This window comes from Lygodium microphyllum, chromosome 21 (assembly GCF_053477565.2).
Source record: "Lygodium microphyllum isolate KBCC chromosome 21, Lygodium_microphyllum_v1.1.10, whole genome shotgun sequence".
Taxonomy (NCBI): Eukaryota; Viridiplantae; Streptophyta; class Polypodiopsida; order Schizaeales; family Lygodiaceae; genus Lygodium; species Lygodium microphyllum.
Genome location: NC_141155.1, coordinates 17,434,043 through 17,456,763, shown reverse-complemented (window position 1 = coordinate 17,456,763; position 22,721 = coordinate 17,434,043). Strand labels below are relative to the sequence as shown.

General features: G+C 41.2%; 1 protein-coding gene across 2 annotated transcripts in view; it reads right to left on the bottom strand.

Moving 5' to 3' along the window:
• Window positions 1-3,625: 3,625 nt before the first annotated feature.
• LOC148017778 (autophagy-related protein 18a-like) overlaps window positions 3,626-22,721 on the bottom strand; it is a 53,935-nt gene continuing 34,839 nt past the window's right edge. The window contains exons 2-4 of one of the 2 annotated variants that reach the window (XM_087661318.1): window positions 11,633-11,897; window positions 11,416-11,542; window positions 3,626-4,008 (exon numbers count right to left, since the gene is read on the bottom strand). In XM_087661318.1, the coding sequence (XP_087517444.1) occupies window positions 3,921-4,008; window positions 11,416-11,542; window positions 11,633-11,897 (480 nt within the window). In that variant the 3' untranslated portion in view covers window positions 3,626-3,920. Of the gene's footprint in view, window positions 4,018-11,415; window positions 11,543-11,632; window positions 11,898-22,721 lie in introns of both variants that reach the window. The other variant, XM_087661317.1, reaches the window with a different exon arrangement.

Sequence of the window (22,721 nt, the reverse complement as noted above, 5' to 3'; positions counted from 1 at the left end):
AAGTTGCAGATAATTAAGATTCTAGAATTCTAAGAGGAACCCTTTAAAAATATCATGTAGCACTAGAAGAACTCATAAAAACCCGCAAATGGAAATGGAGAAAGATGCATGACATAAGCCTCAAATATAACTATGTTCTCTTGAACATAAAATAAGCTTTAACTTACGAGCAACACATTAATCATGAGTCATCCACCAAAGAATACTCTAATAATGAGCTTGATAATGGTATACCTAAGAAAGAAACCTTGATCATTGAAGAAAACTTGTTGAATCCTAATATCGATGCTAAGCATTGGATGAGCCTGACACAACACTCATTGGGAGAGCAAGTATAAACTTCAACCCTAAGGAAGAGAATCATATACCACTAACCTATCTTAGGGTCAAGGTAACAACAAGAAAGGGCACCCTTAATGCACTCATTGACAAGAGATTCAACTGCAGCATTAATGCATGATTATTGGATGTGAATTGTAAAACATCAAGTGATTCCAACCATATTAAACCTAATCCTATTGGATTTTACTTATGGCTACACTCACATAGGAGTGTCAGTGGTCTACACAGGATACGAGGGCACTTTTTACTCTCCATAAGAGAGGTCTTTTCTCCCATTCACATTATTTTTCATGTATATTTATGTTACACAATCTGATCACTTACCACACATTACACTGTGTGTGTGAACACACTTTAACTCACTCACACAATCCTAAAGCCTAAGGGATATACTTTGTACCTTACTTTTTAATCAATCAAGTGATGAATTGTACTACACACTCTCTCTCTCTACTCTCGAGCACACTTTCCCAAGCCAAGTTGTTCTCCATTACCTTCAACAAGTGGTGTTAGAGCCGAGAGCCACCTCGACTACCCTGCAACCACCTCAACCACCTACCTCGGTCGCCACCTTACAACCAACTCAACCAATCACCTTATAGCCTGCCAGCTCACTTGCAACCTCACTCACCAATGCCATATCTGCACATGTCAACTGCTGCCTTGTGCTTGGTGCCACCAACACCTCTGTCGCATCTGCGCCATCTACTACAGCTCCACTCGTTATCCTGTCTACCACAACTCTGTCAAGTTTTTTTTACCAGCTTTGCCTTGCCACATCAACATCCTTCCAGGTCATCTTTAGCTCCCATATGTATATTTTATTATTATTACTAGAATATTAGATCCAAAGCAAAGGGCTTATGTACAAAAAGGTCAATACCTGCTTCAATAAGTGCTTTGATAAGAATGTTTTCCATTACTTGTAAGGCACTAGGATTCTTGAATTGATTTATACCGAGAGGAAGCCGGGGGGTACTGTGATTCTAATTGGGCTAGAGATTTTGATTCTCGTCACTCTACAAGTGGGCATTGTTTCTTTATAGGCTCTTCTTGCAATTATTAGCTTAGCAAGAAACAATCCACTATTGCCACATCGTTTTGTGAAGTTGAATACAAAGACAACTCTCACTACTTATAGTTGAATGTGCATGGTTGAGACATTTGTAGTTGATCTTGATGTATATGTCCAGAGAGCCTACTCCTTTGTTTACCCATAGTTAAGAGCGCCATTGCAATGGCATCCACACAAAAAACACATTGACATACATTATTACTTTGTTAGAGAGAGGCTACATGCAAGGGATATTAGCCTTGTCTATTGTCCTACCAACAACATTGTGGCAGACATCTTCACTAAAACTCTTCCTTGCAACAAATTTGGGCATTTTGCAATGATTTAAATTTGATCTCCTTTGTTAGATGATCCTTGTTTGCTAATCACTCATCACTCCATAGGGGTTAGTTGGGTTTTACTCACACATATACTTACATAAGAGTTTTTTCCCCCACTCACATTATTTTTCATCTGTGTATTTATGTTACACATTTTGGTCACTTGCCGCACATTACACACATCTGTCTGAATGCACTTTAAGTCGCATACACAACCCTAAAGCTTAAGAGTTCTACTTTGTACTTTGTACCTTACTTTTCAATCAACAAGTTGTGACTACACACACTCTCTTTGGTCCAACACTCTCCCAAGCTGAGTTGATGTCCATTACCTTTAGCAAATCCATCAAAGAGTGAAATATGTAGCTTATTAGAAAAGTGTAAGATAATGATAGGTATCGAGACTGAAAGCCTCCTTGTGATTTTTCATATGCTACCGAAGGCAAAGAAAGTTGAAAAGTAAATCCTATTGGGGGATTGAGAGTGCCTTTGAATGGAAGTCTATTTTCTCCTTTGCAACCCACCCAAGCATCTTGGGTTTATACATAACACGGGTGAACACGTAATAGTCAAAGAATCATCCATCTACAATCCACCTGAATCAAATGAACCACCTGGATCAACTAGAAACTTATTAATTCCCTTTAGATCCTCCTAAGTATACCGATAAAAAGTTGTGCTAAACTATTTGAGCTAATAAGAAACGATGCCATTAAATTTAATAAAAATGATTTGGTATGGTTGCACATAGAGAAATATCGATTAAAATCTATTAACAGGACACCCAAAGATCAAACTAGGTCCTTGCTATTATGAAACATTTTGCATTGTACACAAATAATGTTTTTTGATTGGGTCTACCTCCAAAATATCGATTAAAATCTATTAACATGACACCCATAGATCAAATTGGCTCCTTGCTATTATGACCCATTTTGCATTGTACACAAACAATGTTTTTTTATTGGGTCTACCTCCACATTGAAAATTTCATAACTCATTTATTCTAATCAAAGATAACATTATATCTACGTACTACCTTCTAAATTTAAAATCCCATAAGCAACTATTTCACATAAATCTCCACAGCCAAGAAAAATGCATTTCTTAAACTTTAGCTCAAGCCCACTCTGCTCTCATCCCTACGTATATAGATGAATGTTCCACAACCAACATGCAAGTGATCAAAACTAGATCTCTTACTAAACCACAACTCTTTTTGTATCTTACAATCCAATGGCTTGCTAGGAGACCTATTAATTAAATGCAATGTTATCTTTACAGCTTCAAACCAAAATCCATTAGTAAGACCAACATTAGAGAGCATACTACTCACCCTTACTTGAATAGTAATAACTCAGCCACACAATTTTGAGCACGAATCTCAAAATCTGTGAACTCTCTTCATAACATAACTTATAGAAAAGTTCATAGAGACATCCAAGGTATTCTCTACCCTTATTATTCCTCGAGCACTTTGACATCATTCGAGAGCAACTCATATAGATGCTAAGAGAGCCAAGAGCACTCGTGCATTGATGGCATCATCTTCTTTGTTTTTGCATTAGTTATTGTTTCTCTTTGTTATGGCAAGCCATATCATGGATCAATTGTACTCACCGTTAGTCTCATAGATCCCAATAGACATTAGTATACCTAATATTTGCTTTCTTAGTCCTTATTTTTTAAAATTGATCCCTGACAATATATGCAATGGATCAATTCCACTCACCATTTTCATTTCGTTCCAATATTCAATTATATTATTCTTTTTTTCTTACCCAAACACACACATTTGTGTGCACAAACAAGCTCACTACTATGCATGATATATAACATGATTTTTATCCCATCCATTGAATAACTTCACATCACGTGAAGATAAATAAGCACATATAGTATTTATGAGTATGAGTTGCATGGATTGCAAGAGTTTTTTTTACAAATTATTCAGAGCAAGTCCAAAATAAAGTCAATTTTCTACTTGTGACATTAAATGACTTACTATCCATATGATCCCATTTTCCAAGCAGAAGTGTTAAATTTGTTAGTGCATGAAGCTTTACATTAGCATGTTCTAGATTTAATTAATATAATTCACATTTGATCATATACATCACAAAAGCCACTAGCTTTTGAGATGAAAGTCTATTTACACATAGATACAATAATTTTTCATGACTTTAAACTTCACTTGCATTTTCTATGTTGATGAACTTCGCATATTCACATTGTGTCATCTCTCCTCCGAGTACAGGATCAAAAGCACACCTATAAAAGCTATCCAACCAAAAACATTATCAAGCTAAAGAATGGATACTTAAAACTCAAATCTCAATATAATGTTAAATCAAAGAGTAACAATGATAAGAGTACCAATAATCCAAACTAATTAAAATGTGCACCATATTAACAAGAAAATAGCAAGTAGCAAGAGAGCTCACATTTCTTAATTCATAAGCATTTCTAGAGGAATGGTTGTCTCAATCTAGATTATTGAAAGTTGGCAAGCATCAACTTACAAAGAAAAATTTGGTCAAATAAAGAGTGCGCATGCACAAAAATACACCATACTTAAATAATTTGTTTGGATATTTCTCTAAACTTACATACTTCAAGTTATAAAAGCAAAGCTAACAAGAAATTTCTATGAAAATCCAAAAATGTAAAGTTTTCGAAGCCTAGTGTTTCTACCCACAAATACAAAGATGTACTGGCTGAAGAATGACAAAGTGAAAACAAATTCTTAATTCTCAAATCAAAAGATTTTGAGTATACCAAGATGCAATGACAAATTATGAACACTTGTTTGACATTGGTTCCAAGGTGGCAAATTGCATTGTCTCCTCTCCAAAAATATAGCAAAGATTTAAGTAAATTCTTTGATACATCACAATCAAAGGGAAAGAAAATCAACGGAACAAGGTACCAATGGATCATCTTTGCAAACGCAATGTATTGTGACAAATGTCAAGGTTGTTTTTAAATGAAGAGACTATAAACACAATTTGAACTCCTCCTATTTGATGCATGATGAAAGGGTAAGCGCATGTAAATAGAAGTAATGAAAATCAAGAGTGACATCAAAGAGGCATTTCACAAACCCAAGTTTATCATATTTCACGACATTATATTTTAATGCATTGTCCATGATTCCTAAGATATTGAACAATACGTAGTATGAACCAAAGGGAGGGAATTCATATCATAAGCTTGGCAACATTGGAAGAGTACTACTACGACTACCAGTTTCATGTTACAAAACGGAAAGACTATCAAAGAACTTAGGGAGGTAAAGTTTCTAAACTCTGAAAGGGAAATAATGAGAAAGATAGTCGAGAAAAACTAGAATAACATCTTAAAGAGCAAATACAAGGATTGAAAAAGGCTATAAGAGCAAACCAATGAAACTACACATATAGCTTGAGAAGCATGCGTCTATCTATAGGCATTCAAAGGCATGTTTCACTCAAAGAAGACTCATGAAGAAATGTGAAAAGCATTATCGCCATATGCAGAGATGTAAAACCTAGTAGCTAAAATGATTTAATATAATGAAATGATTGACCATAGTGATATAGTACTTTGGTTCATGGAGTTTCCAGCTGCAAAGGGTGTTAAGCATCCCATACTTGCAGATCCGGGTGACAATTTAGCACCTAAGCCAATGCCGTTGGAGCCTATGCCTCTTGAGGCTCCACCATCAATGGAGGATGAGATTGCTTCACCACCGGCTTCAACCGTTCTGTGTGGCCTCATCTAGAGACTTCATCAAACACAGACCAACAAAGGGAGTATCGAACTCCCCCACATTGGATCCGTGACACACTGTGATGCAGGATTGAGGGAGTTTCTGAGGAGTGGTGATCGCAAGATAACACGCAACAATCTCAAAAGAACCAAGCACACACTACCAAGCTTGTTTGTACTAACTATTGTTTGATGTCTTCTACCATACAAGATAGGAAGCCCACATTCGTGAAGGAAGCTTTGTAGTCATAGCATTGGACCTTGACCATGTGGTCAAATGTAATAAATGCCAGGTTAATAAAGCTGAAACATTGAAAATGGGAGGACTTCTCCATCCATTAGAGATTCCTTCAGGAAAATGGGAGAGTATCTCCATGGACTTGATTGTCGCATTACCCAAAACACAGAGGGGGCACGACTCTATGTGGGTGATTGTAGATAGGTTAACCAAAATGGCTAGGTTTATTCCAACTTCAACTGATGTTAAAACACCAGAATTGGCTAGATTGTTCATAGAGAATATATACCAATTGTATGTGTATGGCCTTCCGACAAATATAGTTTCTGATCAGGATAGAAAATTTGATAGTCAATTTTGACGTGTTGTATTTAGAAAATTGGATACTAAACTTAGCATGAGCACGGCGGAGCACCCGCAAACTAATGGGCAAACTAAAAGGGTTAACCAAATCCTTGAAGATATATTGAGAGCATATGTAAGTAAAAGGCAAACTAATTGGGAAAAGTATTTACCAATAGCAAAGTTTGCATATAATAGAGTCAAACACTCTTCCACCGGATATAGTCCATTTATGCTCATGTATGGGTTTCAACCCAAAGCTCCTTATGCAGTAGGACTGCATAAGGAAAGGGTTCAGGTAGCAAAGGATTTTTTGGAGGATATGAATAGTATGTTAAAATTTACTCAAGAAAATATTAAGAAAGCTCAAGATCGAGCTAGAGCTTATACAGATCCTCACCGAAGAGACATCTCCTTTGAGGAAGGAGAATTGGTCTATCTTAAGGTGCCTGAACAAACTAAAACCATGAAAATGGGACGATGTCCAAAGCTTTCACCTAGGTATTGTGGTCCTTTCACAATACTTAAGAGGGTGAGGAAACATGCTTACAAGCTCCAACTACCTGCTGGTAGTAAAACACATCCATTTTTCCATGTAAGCAAGCTAAGAAAGAATCTGGGTGATATGGATAATCTAATCTTAAATGATAACGTTGAGCTATTAGGTGACCAATCTATTCCACATGAACCAGGAAAGAATTTTAAATGTTCGTAACAGGCAAACAAGGAATACTATTTATCAAGAATATCTGGTAAAATGGAAAGATTATTCAGAAGAAAGCTCAACATGGGAGTGAGTAAGTACTTTAAGGAAAAGGTTTCCCAATTTACAGTTGGACCTTCCATGTATTGTTTTCGAGGACGAAAACGATTTTTAAGGGGAAGGAAATGTTACATTAATGAATGTAACTTATGGGGAAACATCACAAGGGATGACCGTCTAGGAGCCTTGGGTGCCCATACAAGGTTCAGGGGCTGAGGAACAAAAGTAAAAACAAGGCAATTCAAAAGAGAGTTATTAATTAGTATAACTCCTAAGAATTTGACAGCTAGCAACATGCTAGACACACACAGTTCCTAAATTCTCCTAAGCGTGGCTGGGTGGGAAAAACGAGGATATACCTCTCGTGCTTCAAGAAGACAGTTGGGAGTTGGTAGAAGACAGTGGCCCAATAATTTAATACTAGAAATACGCATAAGTCTTGTAGGACACGCATGAGTGAGCCCCTGGCATTGATAAATGGTCGAAAACTCAAAATAGGAATTGAATTTCAGAGGGAAGAATAAATGTGTAAAAATGTGGGGATTGATTGTTGTAAGATTTCTCCTTTTGTGGATTATATCCTTCATCATCGGACACTAATCTTTCTAGTCACTTTACCTTCCATACAAGAGATGTACTTTAAATAGAACTAATCATGGGCTATTATGTGGCCACACGAATCTGAATGGTAAGTCAATCGAATAAAGCCAACAAGCTCCCCTTCGCGGAGAAGGACCACAGAAGATATGGATTAGCCATGGAGATATGAGCTTTCAACTAACCAAAACCCCCTTCCTTGGGCAAACTTGACTCCCTTTCCCTCCGACATTGAACCCTTGATTGAATCCTCTATTGAACACTACCTGTGGGCAGCCATTACTGCTCACTCTAAGCTCTCGATCCAGCCCACAATCTCTGGAGCTCAGTCCCCAAGAAATCTTTCAATCCCTTTTGGCCCTTCCCTACCCAGATTGAAGACATGGAGCTCAACATGCATAGATTTTTTGTGGGTAGCCATGAAAGCTTCACTTGAAGCTTCCCTCCTTTGAAGCTCAAGCTCGGGAACAAGCATGGGAGCCATCATCATCAATGGGAGCATTCGAATACTGAAGTCCTCTTCCATGGGAATGCTCCAACCAACAGGGCTTGATTGTGCAAAGTATTTTGTAATGTTTATTGACGATTTTTCACATAAAGTCTGGGATTATCCTATTAAGCTTAAGTCATATGTCTTGGCTGTGTTTCAGAGATGACTTGCATTGGTTGAGAACCAGACTGGCATAGACTAAAATACCTTAGAATTGACAATGGGAGAGAATATGTCACATAACTTTGAGCAGTTATGTGACGAGAGGGATATTAAGTGTCAGTCGACCGCCCCCTATACTCCATCCCAGAATGGTTTGGCTAAGCGGATGAATAGAACCATCCAGGAGCGTAAACGTAGTATGCTTAGCCATGCAAGCCTACCACAAAGCTTTTGGGCTGAGGCAGTCAATACAACTATACATGTCATAAAAAGATCACCTTCCGGTGGTTTGGATTTCCAGGTTGCAGAGAAGGTATGGAGAGGGAAACCTCTGTCTTATGCACATCTACACGTCTTTGGATGTGAGGCATTCTACCATGTACCTAAGGATAAGCATAGTAAGCTGGATCCTAAGAGTGTCAAGTGTATTTTCCTTGGCTATGGAGATGCAAGCGAGATGGATTACCACCTCTGGGATCTGCAGGCGTGGAAAGTCATCCGCAGCCATGGTGTAGTCTTTCATGGAGACAAGATGCATCGACAGCCTGAGAATGTGGTAGAGATATACAGGGTTGTATTCTAAGAGGAGCCATGTGCTCCTGCACAGCCAGTTGGACAGCCTGCAACAACAGTTGATACACATGGCCAAGGTGTTGGGAAGTATGCTAGACATGCAGCAGAGCCTGCAGTGAGACGGTCTACTAGAGCTAGACATCCACCTGATAGATTTGAACCCTTGATGCATTATGTCTTGGTTACAAATGCAACAGAGTCTCTCACCTATCATGAGGCTATGCGCAAGGATAACAATCACTCCCAAACAATCACTCCCAGAAGAGGGCTAAGTAGTCTGAGATGGACTCCCTGCATAAGAATATGACTTGGGTATCCTTGGGCATCCCAAACCGGCTTATAAGACAAGACTTGTAGCTAAGGGTTTTAAACGGAAACATGAAGTTAACTTTGATGAAGTCTTTTCTCCTGTGGTCAAGATGACCACCCTACGCTTAGTTTTAGCCTTAGTCGCGTGGCTTAACTTGGGCATGTATTAGATGGATGTCAAGACTACATTCTTGCATGGAGATTTCCATGATGAGATATACATGGAGTAGCCTAAGAACTTTGCAAAACCTAGCAAAGAGCACCTAGTGTGCAAGTTGAAGAAAAGTCTTTATGGCTTGAAGCAAGCACCTAGGGAGAAGCATCTAAGTTTGATGCCTTTATGCAGTCATAGGGCTATAGCAAGAGTGCTATTGATCCGTGTCTTTACACAAAGAAAGCCCGTGATAACTCATTGCTTATTTTGGTACTTTATGTGGATGATATGCTAATAGCAGGAAAAGCTCATGATGAGTTGGATACTCTTAAATCTCAGCTGAAGAAGAGCTTTGAGATAAAGAATATGGGGCAGGTCTCTCACATTCTTAGTGTGCCCATTAAGCGCCACAGGCATCAGGAACTACTCTATCTCTCATAGAGGAAGTACATTCATAAAGTCCTTGAGTGTTTCCGCATGAAAAACGTGAAGCCTATTGGCTGTCCATTACCTTCTTATGTGAAGGTCTCACAAACTGATTCTCCGCAGACAGATAGCAGAGGGCCGACATGGCAAAGATTCCTTATGCATTAGTCGTGGGCTGTTTGATGTATGCCATGATAGCCACTTGTCCAGATATTGTCTTTGCAATTGGTATTGTGGCATGCTATATGGCTACACCTGACAAGAAACATTGAGATACCGTGAAAGGTATTATAAGATACCTCCAGAGCACAGCAAATATGTGTATTTGCTATGGCTACACAGACTCCAATTATGCAAGACATACAGATAGTAGAAAGTCCTCTTTTAGCTATGTATTCACCTATGCTGGAGGTGCTATCTCTTGGATGTCCAGGGTTCAAAAGTGTATGGCTCTCTCTACTACTGAAGCCAAGTATGTTGCAGCCACTGAGGCTTGCAAGGAGGCCATATGGTTGGGTCGTTTGGTTCATGACCTTGGGATTAATACTATACCTACGCTGCATTCGGATTCTATAAGTGCTATTCAGCTAGCTAAGAATCCGGTCTTCGATGCGAAGATGAAACGCATTAAGATGAGGTATCACTTCATATGTGGGATCGTGGAGAACAGGTCTGTTGACCTTGTCATGATCTCCACTGACGAAAATCCTAGAGATCTACTCACACAAAAACCCTCACTACTTATTGTACTGTCTTTTTTTTTCTTTTTCCTTCTACTCTTCACTGGGATAGATTTGCCTTAAAGTGGGAAGCTGTTGGGGATAAAGGCACCTCCGCCTAGCCGCCCGTGTATTACTACACTGACAATACCCGCCACTGCACACTGCAAGTGGTGGGCGCCCATCACCATCTTTTATTCTTTATTCTTTCAATGGCAGTTTAAATAAAGGAAGGCCTGGTCACACATTGTAACTGTTGGAGTTCACACTTTGCGCCTCTCTCTTTATTGCCCTTGCTCTTGCTCTCCTGCCATAGATCTTCCAAGCAAGCTTCGATCCTTCTCACCTTTCAAGAAGAGCATAAGGCAAGGGATTATCCTAATATGCAACAATCTGAAAATTCTGACAATGGGACTCATCCTAAGGGTAAAGGCCTAGAACCTACTACTAGTTTCAAGGAAGGTTAGAGGCAAAGTCTCTAGATGCTACTTGGTGAAATTTTAAAATTATTCATCTATGGATGTGAAATGGATGGAAGAGGATAATCATCCTCAAGTATTGCAATTTTACCCCAATGAATCCTAGTTAGAATCAACATTAGATCATGCTCAATCAGGGTCAGCAGAGCAAGAGTCCAAAGTAATACCTAATACTCAAGGGGGACTAAACAACTCTACTCCCCTTGAGTGGACTAGCTGAGATATGTAGTGGTCTTGGATGTACTTTGATACCATTCAGGGTTACTGTATGCTGACAGTATTTCTACTTGAAGGATCACTTTTCAGTGTATTTGTCACTGTGGATTAGATCATTAATACACATTCTAGAGTGCGTTCGCATGGTGCAAAGCATTGTATACCCATGTTTGTGCCAGGAAATCCACTTGTTTTTGTGCAAGAAACAGGATTATTTGATTTCTTTTTCCACTAAAGTCCAAACATTTTTCAAACGTACGAGAGTGGTCAAAGTAGTCAAAGTATCAAGAATCAAGCACCATTGACTCCACACCTGAAAACCATCTGAGCTCCAAGCTATGAAGGTTTATAATCCAAAGTAATGCATTGCTTGAAAGTAGGTCCAAACACTCTGAGACTAAAATAATAACTAGAACGCAATCTAGCAATTAGCTAAACATAATGAGCATTAGGTACCAACCTTCCGTCTGAGGCAGCAACCATGACTGTATGTTTTTCTGGTCCAAATGCTATAATTGACTTCGCCTCATCTGGCAGCCTAAACTGAGAAAATGACCACTCAGAGCTGAAATATCTGGGTAAAACTCCTGCAAAAGAATATACAAAAAACAACCTCAAGGCTCTAGTAATTTCTTATGCATAGAGCGTAGCATGGAACACTGAAGAGATCATCTTACCTCTCATAAATGAAAAAGTAGAGCTTGGATTTGAATTAGCAAGCCCATTTGTAACATTTGCTTTACTGCTTCCAGTTTTGGAAGGCTCATTTGCAGTTGCAGTGTTAGGCTCACTTCCATCTGAATTTCTTCCTTCCCCAGTGCCTGCCGATGATTTCAGGCTGAAAACATGGACTGTGCCTTTGTCACTAGAAACAGCCAACCACTGTGCACTCCTAGAGAATGCAATGCTGTATATTTCAGCCCTTTCAGCCCCTCGTCGAAGCTGGAAACAAAAATCTTTTAGAGGGCCGTCGTTGCTAATGCTTATGTAGAGTAACAATTCAAAGGTCATAATATCTAGTAAGTCATATCCTCAACTATCCTAATAAGAGAAGAGGGGTAAATAACATTGTATACACATTATTTTATAGTTAAGAACACCAAAAAACACAAGTGTTAGACAAGAATTTGAATTGCTGAAGATTGGCCATTGGACTGTGATCCACCTCAAAACTGATACAGTTGCAGGAAAAAGTTGTATTCCAATTGTGTACTGAAACATCAGGCAAAACCACATATATAATGAGTTGCCACATGGAGCCTCTAAAACTAATAGAAGTATCCTCTCTCAAAGTCACAAAAACTGAATTCTAAGTGCGGACATGTGGCACAGGTTGCAAGGAAGACATCAGCATCCAACTAGCCCCAGATGTTCGTAGCACATCATATGGTCAGTCTATGTTACAAGACATTATCATTAATGTTCCAGTGGAGAATTGTCCCGACTGCCTCCTTTCACAGTCAATTGGCAGCACATCTTTGGACATAAGTAGACAACAATTCATTCCTTGTTAAGAACAGTACGTAAGAATTGATCTCAGCTTTGCCATAACAAATATGGAACAGAAACATAGCCTACAAGAAATTATCCGAGTGTTCTAGAGTCAGGTTCACGCACAAGTCTTTCTCAAGAGAACCTCCCTCTCCAAGCATATCCTGGGTACATGAATTGGCACTTACATTTCTCTCAAAATTTGGAGGCACAAAGGAGTGATGATTCTTAAAGCAATCTTGTTGCTTTATGAATGACTGATACCAGTTTATATCTGTCATTCTAGCAATGATTATGGAAAAGAAAAGAAATATTTATTGACATCTACTAGAGCCCAAACTAGCCTATGAGACAACAGCACTGATACATCCAAAACTTAGGGGAAACTAAATGTCTTGAGTAGAAAATATAAAATATGGCCTGGAAAATAAAAATGGCTAACTACATCCTAGGCGCAAAGTAAAATAAATGGCCAAATACAAAGGCTAGGATAGAATGATACAAGTGCACGACTGCAGCATTGTGATGAAGGAAGCATCTAAGCCTCATCCCATGATGTCTTACATGGCTTGGTACAACATAGACAAATTGAAACATCACAGCATTGCCATATGGTGCCGCACCAACATCACCTAGATTCTCTACTAGTATCTCGATTGGATCCTCAGTCCAGCTCTCTATGGTGACCTCACACACGCAAATGAAATGATTTATTAACATTTCCATAAGGCTAAAATGACCTATGAGGCCATCAATTCCAACAATAGTGTGATACAACCACCTACAAAAGAAATCGCAAACATGAAGCTAAAAGTTAAAAGAAGCTCCTAGCTGAATTTCTATCATGGATGATGTGGGTATTGAGATGCCAACAGGCTAGGATACAAAACCTAGCATAGGCATACATAATACATGAATATGTCAGTAATTGTTAAGAGTCATCTCCTGCCACGTGGCTGCGGTCGGACAGTCTGACTGCAGTCGGCTGCATTAAATGCAGCCAACCTGCCTATTTTTGCCATTTTCTCCAACATTCTTTTCAGCCTTTTTAAGGCTGAGTTTCCAGCAGACTTTGACACTTGTATCTAACAGATTTCAACCTGCTGGTGACGGAGACAGCACTAAGGGCTAACAGAGGTCCTCAAGGCAAAAACATACGCAAATATTCTCTCTGTACCCATGTATAATTCTGCATCCTTATACAGCATTCTTCACTGCAGATTTTCTGTGTTTCACTGTCTCTTTCTCTCTCTCCGTTCACTCTTTGTCACGGTCATTCACTTCCGCATTGCATCCATCCGACATGGTATCAGAGCATTGAAGGACCTAGGGTGGACCTATCTTGTTGAGATATCGAGCTCCACTCGTGATATGCCAGGGTGACCGTTGTGCATTTATGTCACCGACTTGTTAGCTGCAGATGCGGTTGGTACACCGCCCATGAATAATAGCTAGATGACAGTGTTAGCAGTCATGTTTGTCATGCCTTGTCATCTCCTGCCTGTGAGCCTCAGTCTGAGTCAGACGAGGACTTTAGGAGCTCTGACTTGTCTATCACTTGTTTTGACGGAGGAGGTAGCTCATTCTAGAGCACTCAGTTTATTGCATTTCAGTGCATTTTCTCCTCCAGTCGGGATTTTACGTGCATTTCCCGGGGCAGTTTCTGCATTCTTCAACCTGCCTCACCTGCCGGACATTGTCCACCCTTTCCGGGATTTTTCTGAGCATTCTTGGCATTTTTACCAGCATTAAATGCTGGTCGGATCAGCATTTAATGCTGGTCGGACATATTTATGGCCTCAAATTTCAGGTCGGCCAGTTTTTGGGTTTTTTTTGGCTATTTATAGCCATTTCCCACTTGGCAGTCAGTTGTATTATCATCTTCCCTCCTCCTTTGGCAGGTGCACACTCCGACTCCGTCATCTTCCTCCGTCTTCGGTGCTGCCGTCATCATCAGCCTGATCTGGTGCCCTCACTGACGCTTCAGGCTGCGTGCAGGGGCTGATCAGTCCACAGTTTTGTATTCAGCATTCATTACAATCAATGCAGATTTTCTTCCTTCATTTTCTGCTCTCTCTCCTCCTCTGTGTTCGTGTTCTTCTTCCATTGCGCACTCTCACATGGTATCAAAGCCTAACTGAGAGCACGGAGGACCTAACCTTGTGGAGAGATACCTCACCCCTCTTCTGCTGCTATCGCCTCATCTCCAACTGCCCAGCCGGCCCCTCCAGGTGGCCATTCTTCTTGCGTTTGCTGCAGACGACTTCTCCAAAGGCTGCCACGTCATCAAACGACCCCTCCTGCTTGCGTTTACCATCAGGTGGCCCCTCCTTCAGCTGGGTGACACATCATCAGGCTGCGTTTTCCTGATCTGGTCGTTGTTTCCACTCCTGGTGGCTCATCTCCTGTTGGCGACCCACTCCCAGGCTGCGTTTTGGTGCTGGCAGCTTCTGTTCTAGTGATCTTCATCAGATATCCTTGCGTTTTGCAGCTCCAGGTGTTTGTAGGCTATCACAGCCTGTGTTTTGGTGGTTGGTGACCAGACTACTGGTCCTACTTCGGCTTCGGCACAGTTTTCTTTGGTGTTTGGTGTTTTGCAGATTGGAAGATGTCTTCTCATCAGTTTACAAGCTTTGATAACTCAGATGACGAGCTTTTGTCTCGACACTCATCTGAACGGAGGCGTGATTTCTATCACGAGGACCGTCGTCCGAAGTCTATTCCTCTTTCCCGTCCCCCTTCTATTCATGTATCTCGGCGATCCCCTTCCAGTGGGCCGACGATGCAGCCTTTGGTACCCCCTGTACAGGTACCCGTACTTCCTCAGCTGCCCAAAGAGGACCGGTTGGATGGCTCCAACTTTTCTCTATGGTCTTGCAAGGTGGAGTGTGTCTTGGACTCCTTTGATCTTTGGGAGCTTGTTTCTGTTCCTATTCCCAGGCCTAAGGTGGATCCTGCAGATGGGACATCTCTGTATCGTGCAACCTTATGGGATCGGCTTAATTCTAGAGCCAAATCTTTCCTCTTTCTGAGTTTGCAGGATTCTGTCCTTGTTCATGTTCACAGGTTGAAGACTGCAGCAGACGTGTGGAGAAAGCTCGCGTCTCTCTATCAACAGAAGACGTTTGCCCACCGGATATCTCTCGAAAAGAAGTTGCGGATGCTCGCTATTGATGATAGTCCTTCCATGAAAGACCACATCAACAGATTACAGGATATGAGGGATGAGCTTGCATCCCTCGGTCGGACGATATCTTCTAAAGACATGGCTATGATTCTTTTGACTCAGCTGCCATTGCCTCGGTTTGATGTCTTCTACACCAACCTTCTTACATCGAGGACCTGTGAGAAGCTTCTATGGGAGGAGCTATCCCCGCTCGTCTTGGAGCATGACGAGCGACTCAGAGAGATCACTGCTAGTGGATCCGACTCCACTAGAGCCTTTGTTGCAAGTTCGGAAGGACAAAAGACGAAGAAGAATAAGTCAAAGGCTAAGAAAAAGGACAGTTCTTCAGGCTCTGACTCAGATTCAAAGAGACTGAAGTGCCCACACTGTGGGAAAGGGACACATCCCGAGGAGAAATGTTGGAAGAAGTACCCTCACCTTTGTCCGGGAGCGAAGGGTGGATCTACATCGGAGCCTTCTTCTACCTCTACACCAGCTGTTACCCATGAGTCAATGTTCCTTCATATCCATGCTTTGGAGGAGGATCCTTCTTCTATGGCTGCAGTGTCTTCTGCGCAGCCTTGGTTAGTGGACAGTGGTGCTTTGAGTCATATGACTCCCCGAGGTGATTTGTTACAGGATCTACGTCCATCAGAGGGTTCAGTCACTGTTGGTGACATTTTATCGGTGCCTATTAGTGGTGTTGGCACATTGCCTTTGTTTACCGACCGACCTTCGAGCTCCTTTTCACAGGCCCTACATGTTCCGGATTTGGGCCTTCCCCTTCTCTCAGTTTATGGCCTTACGAGGCTTGGCACACGAGTGATCTTCACCGAGCATGCCGTTGTTATTGAGGATTCTTTTATAGGAGCTGTCTTATCTACAGGTTGGCAGGAGAGCGGGCTTTACAAGCTCCATTCCCCTTCTTTGATGCAGGGTCCTCCGAGGCAGTCTATTGCTACACCCATTCCCGCTTGTGCACCTTCTATTCCACAGGTTTCTTCCCATCCCCCACCTTCTCCTCCAGTGGTTCCCTCGTACCCCCCATCCCTTTCAGAGGGGGACAATCTCGGTGATGCGGTTGTGGATTCCCTGGCCCCTAGTGTTTTAGAGGGGGATTCCCAGGATCGTGAGGAGCTCCTTCAGCAGCAGCAGTCTACATCCACGGACTTCATCGACCTTGGCATTCCTCTTGCCACCCCAGGATCCGTTTCTCCCTTGGCCTTCTGCCACATCCAGGATCTGAGAGGGGGTGTTAGCAGTCATGTTTGTCATGCCTTGTCATCTCTTGCCTGTGAGCCTCAGTCTGAGCCAGACGAGGACTTTAGGAGCTCTAACTTGTCTATCACTTGTTTTGACGGAGGAGATAGCTCATTCTAGAGCACTCAGTTTATTGCATTTCAGTGCATTTTCTCCTCCAGTCGAGATTTTATGTGCATTTCCCGGGGCAGTTTCTGCATTCTTCAGCCTCCCTCACCTGCTCGACATTATCCACCCATTCCGGGATTTTTCTGAGCATTCCTGGCATTTTTACCACCATTAAATGCTGGTCGAATCAACATTAAATGCTGGTCGGACATATTTATGGCCTCAAATTTAAGGTCGGCCAGTTTTTGGGTTTTTTTGCTATTTATAGCAATTTTCCACTTGGCAGTCAGTTGTATTATCATCTTCCCTCCTCCTTTGGCAGGTGCACACTCCGACTCCGTCATCTTCCTCCGTCTTCGGTGCTGCCATCATCATCAGCCTGATCTGGTGCCCTCACTAACGCTTCGGGCTGCGTGCAGGGGCTGATCAGTCCACAGTTTTGTATTCAGCATTCATTACAGTCAATGCAGATTTTCTTCCTTCATTTTCTGCTCTCTCTCTCTCCTCCTCTGTGTTCGTGTTCTTCTTCCGTTGCGCACTCTCACAGACAGCTATCCTTATCTACTCTAGTTCGTGGCTCAGTTAGTATGGCACCTTAGTTAGTTGAGTTTGGTTTGAGACCCATATATAGGGTTCTATTTCTTTGTACTAGAGTTCTTTTGGCTTACACAACTAAGAAGAGGAAAACTGTTTTCAGCGTCCACCTTTGTGTGTATTCCCCCATTGTGTAAGTGAGAAAGCTACAAGTGAGACTCCTTCCTTCTCTCCTACAATCTTGACATGGTATCAGAGCCTGGTTCGTGGTAAGGAGCTCAAGAAAGCAAACCAAGTTCGCGGTGTTCTGGTAAGAGGACCACTGTTGCTTTCATTTTTCGAGTTTGGGAGCAAGTCTCTGCAGGTAGCACAGCCAATAAGTGCAAGAGTGCATTGTCTCAGATTAAGACGCCCTTGCACTCTTGCACTCTTGCACTTTCCGGTTGTTTTGATTCGAGGCCATTTCGGGGCCTGTTTTGGAGGCAGAAATTTTTCGCACACACTCAGGAAAAGGCTCTGTTTTTTGCTGTGCGACCACAGTTCTACAGGTTGGTGAAAAGATACCATAGAAATTGCATCATATGCATATGCACAGAGACATTGGGAGTTACAGAATCATCCTTGTTGCCTGTTGATGCAAAATCGTCACTAGGAAGTGACTGTGTGGTCAAATACCACTTTCGTCAGTTTTGCAGATTTGCCCTTGTGAGGTTGAACCTGTGTTTTTTGTAGTGACAGAATTTTTTGCAGTGTTCTGTAATGGCGTCTGATTCTCTTTCACAGATTGTCACTCAAAAGCTTGATAAGAACAACTTCCAAGCATGGAAGTTTAGAACGAGGAATTTCCTTATGGGAAAAGGATATTGGGAATTGCAAGAAACGAAGAAGAACCAATTCTTCCTGATGTTCCCAATCAACAACAAATGCAGGCATTTAAAGGATGGCATGAGAGAGCCAGAAAAGTTATATACTGGCTGTCTATCAGTATTTCAGACTCTATGATTGTGCATATTCAGGATGCAAGTACGCCAAAGGAGGCATGGGATACTTTGTCAAAAATGTATAGCACAAATACGCAAGCCAGGAAAATACAGCTCAAGCAAGAGTTGCACAATGTGCAAAGAGAGTATGAGCATCAATGACTACCACATGAAGGTAAAGAAGATTGCAGATGCACTTGCTTCCATTGGGTCGCCAGTGAAAGATGATGATTTAGTTTCTATGACCTTGAATGGTCTAGGAAAGGATTATGCACAGTTCCGAACATCCATTTCCATCCGTGAAAGATTTCCTGATTTTGAGGAGTTGATTACTCTTCTAATTTCTGAGGAGCAGAGAAATGGTGGTGCATCTACTTCAGGAGGAACTTCAAAAGAAGTTGTCTTCTACTCAAATGCTGGAAAAGGTAGAGACTGAGGTAGAGGAGGCCGATCTGGAGGCCGTGGTAGAAATCAGAATATGCAACAAACTCAAGAAAACCAGTCCTATGGAGGAGGACGTGGTAACTCTAGAGGTAGGGGGAGCCAAAGAGGTTCTGGTGGATGGCAAAGAGGCCAAAATGCAAACAGCAATGTTGATTGCTACTACTATGGTAAAATGGGTCATATGGCTAAAGACTGCTAGAAAAAGCAGAATGACATCATGAATGAAAAATTGCAACAAGGGAATTATGCATCTTCTAGTAGACAGAGTGATGACAGAAATGAGCATTTGTTTATGGTGCAGCACATGACCAATTCTATGACAAGTGCAGAAGAAAGCAACGATGTTTGGTATGTTGACTCAAGTGCATCAAACCACATGACAAGTCATGCAGAATGGATCCAGGATGCAAGGAAAATGGAAAAACCAAGATTTGTGGAGACTGGTGATGATACTGCACATCCTATTGTGCAGATTGGAAAATTTCCTTTGTCTATGCAGGATGGGAAAAAGAAATACCTGTCGGATGTATTTCATGTCCCGAATATCACCAAGAACTTGGTTTCTGTTGATCAAATGGTTGAGCAGGGCTTACAGGTCAGATTTAATTCTCATGGATGCTTTGTTGAGGATATGAAAAATAAAGGTCACTTGATAGCAAAAGGAAAAAAGAATGGCAAAATGTTTACCTTAGATGCAGACATGCCTGAATTAAGTGCAGCAATGTTTGCACATGGGACCGATGTAGTTGCAGATATTGATATTTGGCATAAACGCATTGGTCATGTTAATGTACAGTGACTTAAATATATTAGCAGTCATGTTTGTCATGCCTTGTCATCTCCTGCCTGTGAGTCTCAGTCTGAGTCAGACGAGGACATTAGGAGCTCTGACATGTCTGTCATGTGTTATGATGGGGGAGGCTAGTCACTCTTGACTGGCTATCTTAGGTTGTGTATTTCTTTTTTGCCTCTTTTAGTGGGCAGCCACTGACTGCCCGGCCACTTTTTGGTCACTGTTGTGAGGCGCCCATTTTAGGACATTTTTAGGGTTTTCGCCCATTCTAGGGTTAGGGTTAGGGTTTGTCCTTTGCCTATTTATAGGCAGCCCCCCTCCCCACTTGATTACTTGTCTTCTTGCAGAATCCGACACTCCTCCCCCGTGGTGGTGCTACCATCATCATCAGCCTGATCTGGTGCCCTCACTGACTCTTCGGGCTGCGTTTAGGGACTGATCAGTCCATTTCAGTGTATTCAGCATTCATTTCAGTCAGTGCAGATTTCTCTTCCTTATTTTCTGCTTTCTCTCTCTCTCTCCATCCGTGTTCGTATTCCCTTTTCCGCAGCACACTCACAAAATCAATGCAAGCCCAAAATATTGTTGCAGGATTGCCTAAATTCAAGGTTGCAGAGATGCATAAGGTATGTGAAGCCTGTCAATTTGAAAAACATGCAAGGAAACCATTTCCTAGACATGTTCAAGAGAGTAAGAAGCCATTGGAATTAATCCACTCTAATGTGTGGACTACTAAAGCTGCATCTATTAGAGGCTGTCATTATTTTGTCACTTTTATTGATGACTATAGCAGAAAAGTTTGGGTGTATTTTATGAAAAAGAAAAGTGAAGTGTTTGAGTATTTCAAAACTCTTAAAGCTATGGTTGAAAAAGAAACAGGCCTGCAAATAAAATGCCTAAGGTCAAATAAAGGGGGAGAGTACCTCTCAAACGAGTTTGCAAGGTTCCTGCAGGAGCATCGTATAAAGCAACAATATTCATGTAGTCATACCCCACAATAAAATGGAATTGCAAAAAGAAAAAACAGGCATATTGAAAAGGTATCTCGTGCCATGCTCAATGAAAAAGACCTGCCAGATTTTTACTGGGCTAAGGCAATTGCTACAGCAGTCTACATAATGAACAGAACTCCCACTGCAGCAATACATGGCATGACTCCAGAGGAGAGGTATACTGGTACCAGATATTTCTCATTTAAAGATTTTTTGTTGCATTGCCTATGTTCATGTGCCAGATGAGTTGAGATCCAAGTTGGATCCAAAAGCTGAGAAATGCATCTTTATTGGTTACTCTCTGCAGCAGAAAGGGTATAGATGCTATAACCCTTCTACTCGTAAGTTTACAGTGAGCAGAGATGTTTTTTATGAGATGAGTAGCTAGTATAAGCCAGTAAATGTGATTGATGATGTAGATCACAAAATGGTAATGCTGCACAGAATTCACAGCAGCAGTCACAAAATATTAGTGGACCTGGAGTATCCTCTAGTGGTTCACATTCTTCGCCATGGATAGACAAATTGAGATAAGGAGAATCTTCTCAAAACAATGCAAATAGTGGTATGCAGGTTTCACGAAAAGGAAAAGAGAATATAGATCAGCCCATGTTTGATGTGAATGCAGGTCACTCTTATGTGGATGGTGAATCCAGTGGCTCAGAACAGAGCATTGATGATGAGTTGGGTATTGCTTCTATTATTACACCTAAAGTAAGGAAGACCAGGGATGTTTTGAGAGCACCTGGAAGTGAACCTACTTTGCGCAAGTCTACCAAAGCTAGGTATCCTGTGGATAGGCTGAAATATAATGGATTTACAACCATTCACTATGCCTATATGATCAAAGTGATACAGAAACCAGAACCCCCTTCTTTTGTGCAAGCCATGGAAAAAAAAAAATGGGAGAAAGCCATGGATGAAAAAATGGATGCCTTGGAAGCAAATGCTACATGGGAATTGGTACCTTTGCCTAAAGATAAGAATGTAATTGATTGTAAGTGGATTTATAAGGTGAAACACAATGCAAATGATTCTGTGAATAGATACAAGGCAAGATTAGTAGTCAAGGGGTATGCACAAACATATGGCATTCATTATGAAGAAACATTCAGTCCGGTTGCAAGGATGGCAACCGTAAGAGCAATCATTGCTATGGCTGCATTAAAGGAATGGTCTTTACATCAAATGGATGTAAAGAATGCATTCTTGCATGGTGATTTGCAAGAAGATGTCTATATGGAGCAGTCACCAGGTTATGTGCATGTTGTTCATCCTGAGTTTATTTGCAGGTTTAAAGAAAGCCTTGTATGGCTTGAAGCAAGCACCTAGAGCATGGTCTGACAAGATAGGACAGTATCTTGTCACTATTGGCTTTCAAATTTCCAAGGCAAATTTCTCACTTTATGTGAGAAAAACAGAGAAATGTATTATGCTACTTGTCATTTATGTTAATGATTTGATTATGACAGGTGATAGTGATGAAGATATCCTTCATGTGAAAATGCTATTGAAGCAGAAGTTTGAAATGAAGGATTTGGGAGAGCTGCATTATTTCTTGGGCATTGAGGTGATTAGATCACAAAGTGAGATACGGCTCTTGCAGAGGCAGTATGGATTGGACATGCTGTCCAAATATGGGATGACAGACTGTAAGCCTATTTCAGTTCCTTTGAAGCAGAATGTGAAGCTGAGCGTAGATGCAGGTGAGCTTCTGGAAGACCCTACTATGTACAGACGCATAGTAGAAAGTTTGATTTATATGACTATTACCAGGCCAAATTTGAGCTATGTTGTTGGATTGGTAAGTGAGTTTATGCAGACTCCAAGGAAACCGCATTTGGATGCGGCTAGACGCATACTCAGGTATGCGAAGTCCATATTGCAGTATGGACTATTTTATGAGACTAGGGTTCAGATACAGTTGCATGGATACATTGATGCTGATTGGGCTGATAGCATTTCTGATAGATGATCTACCAGTGGATATGTGTTCTC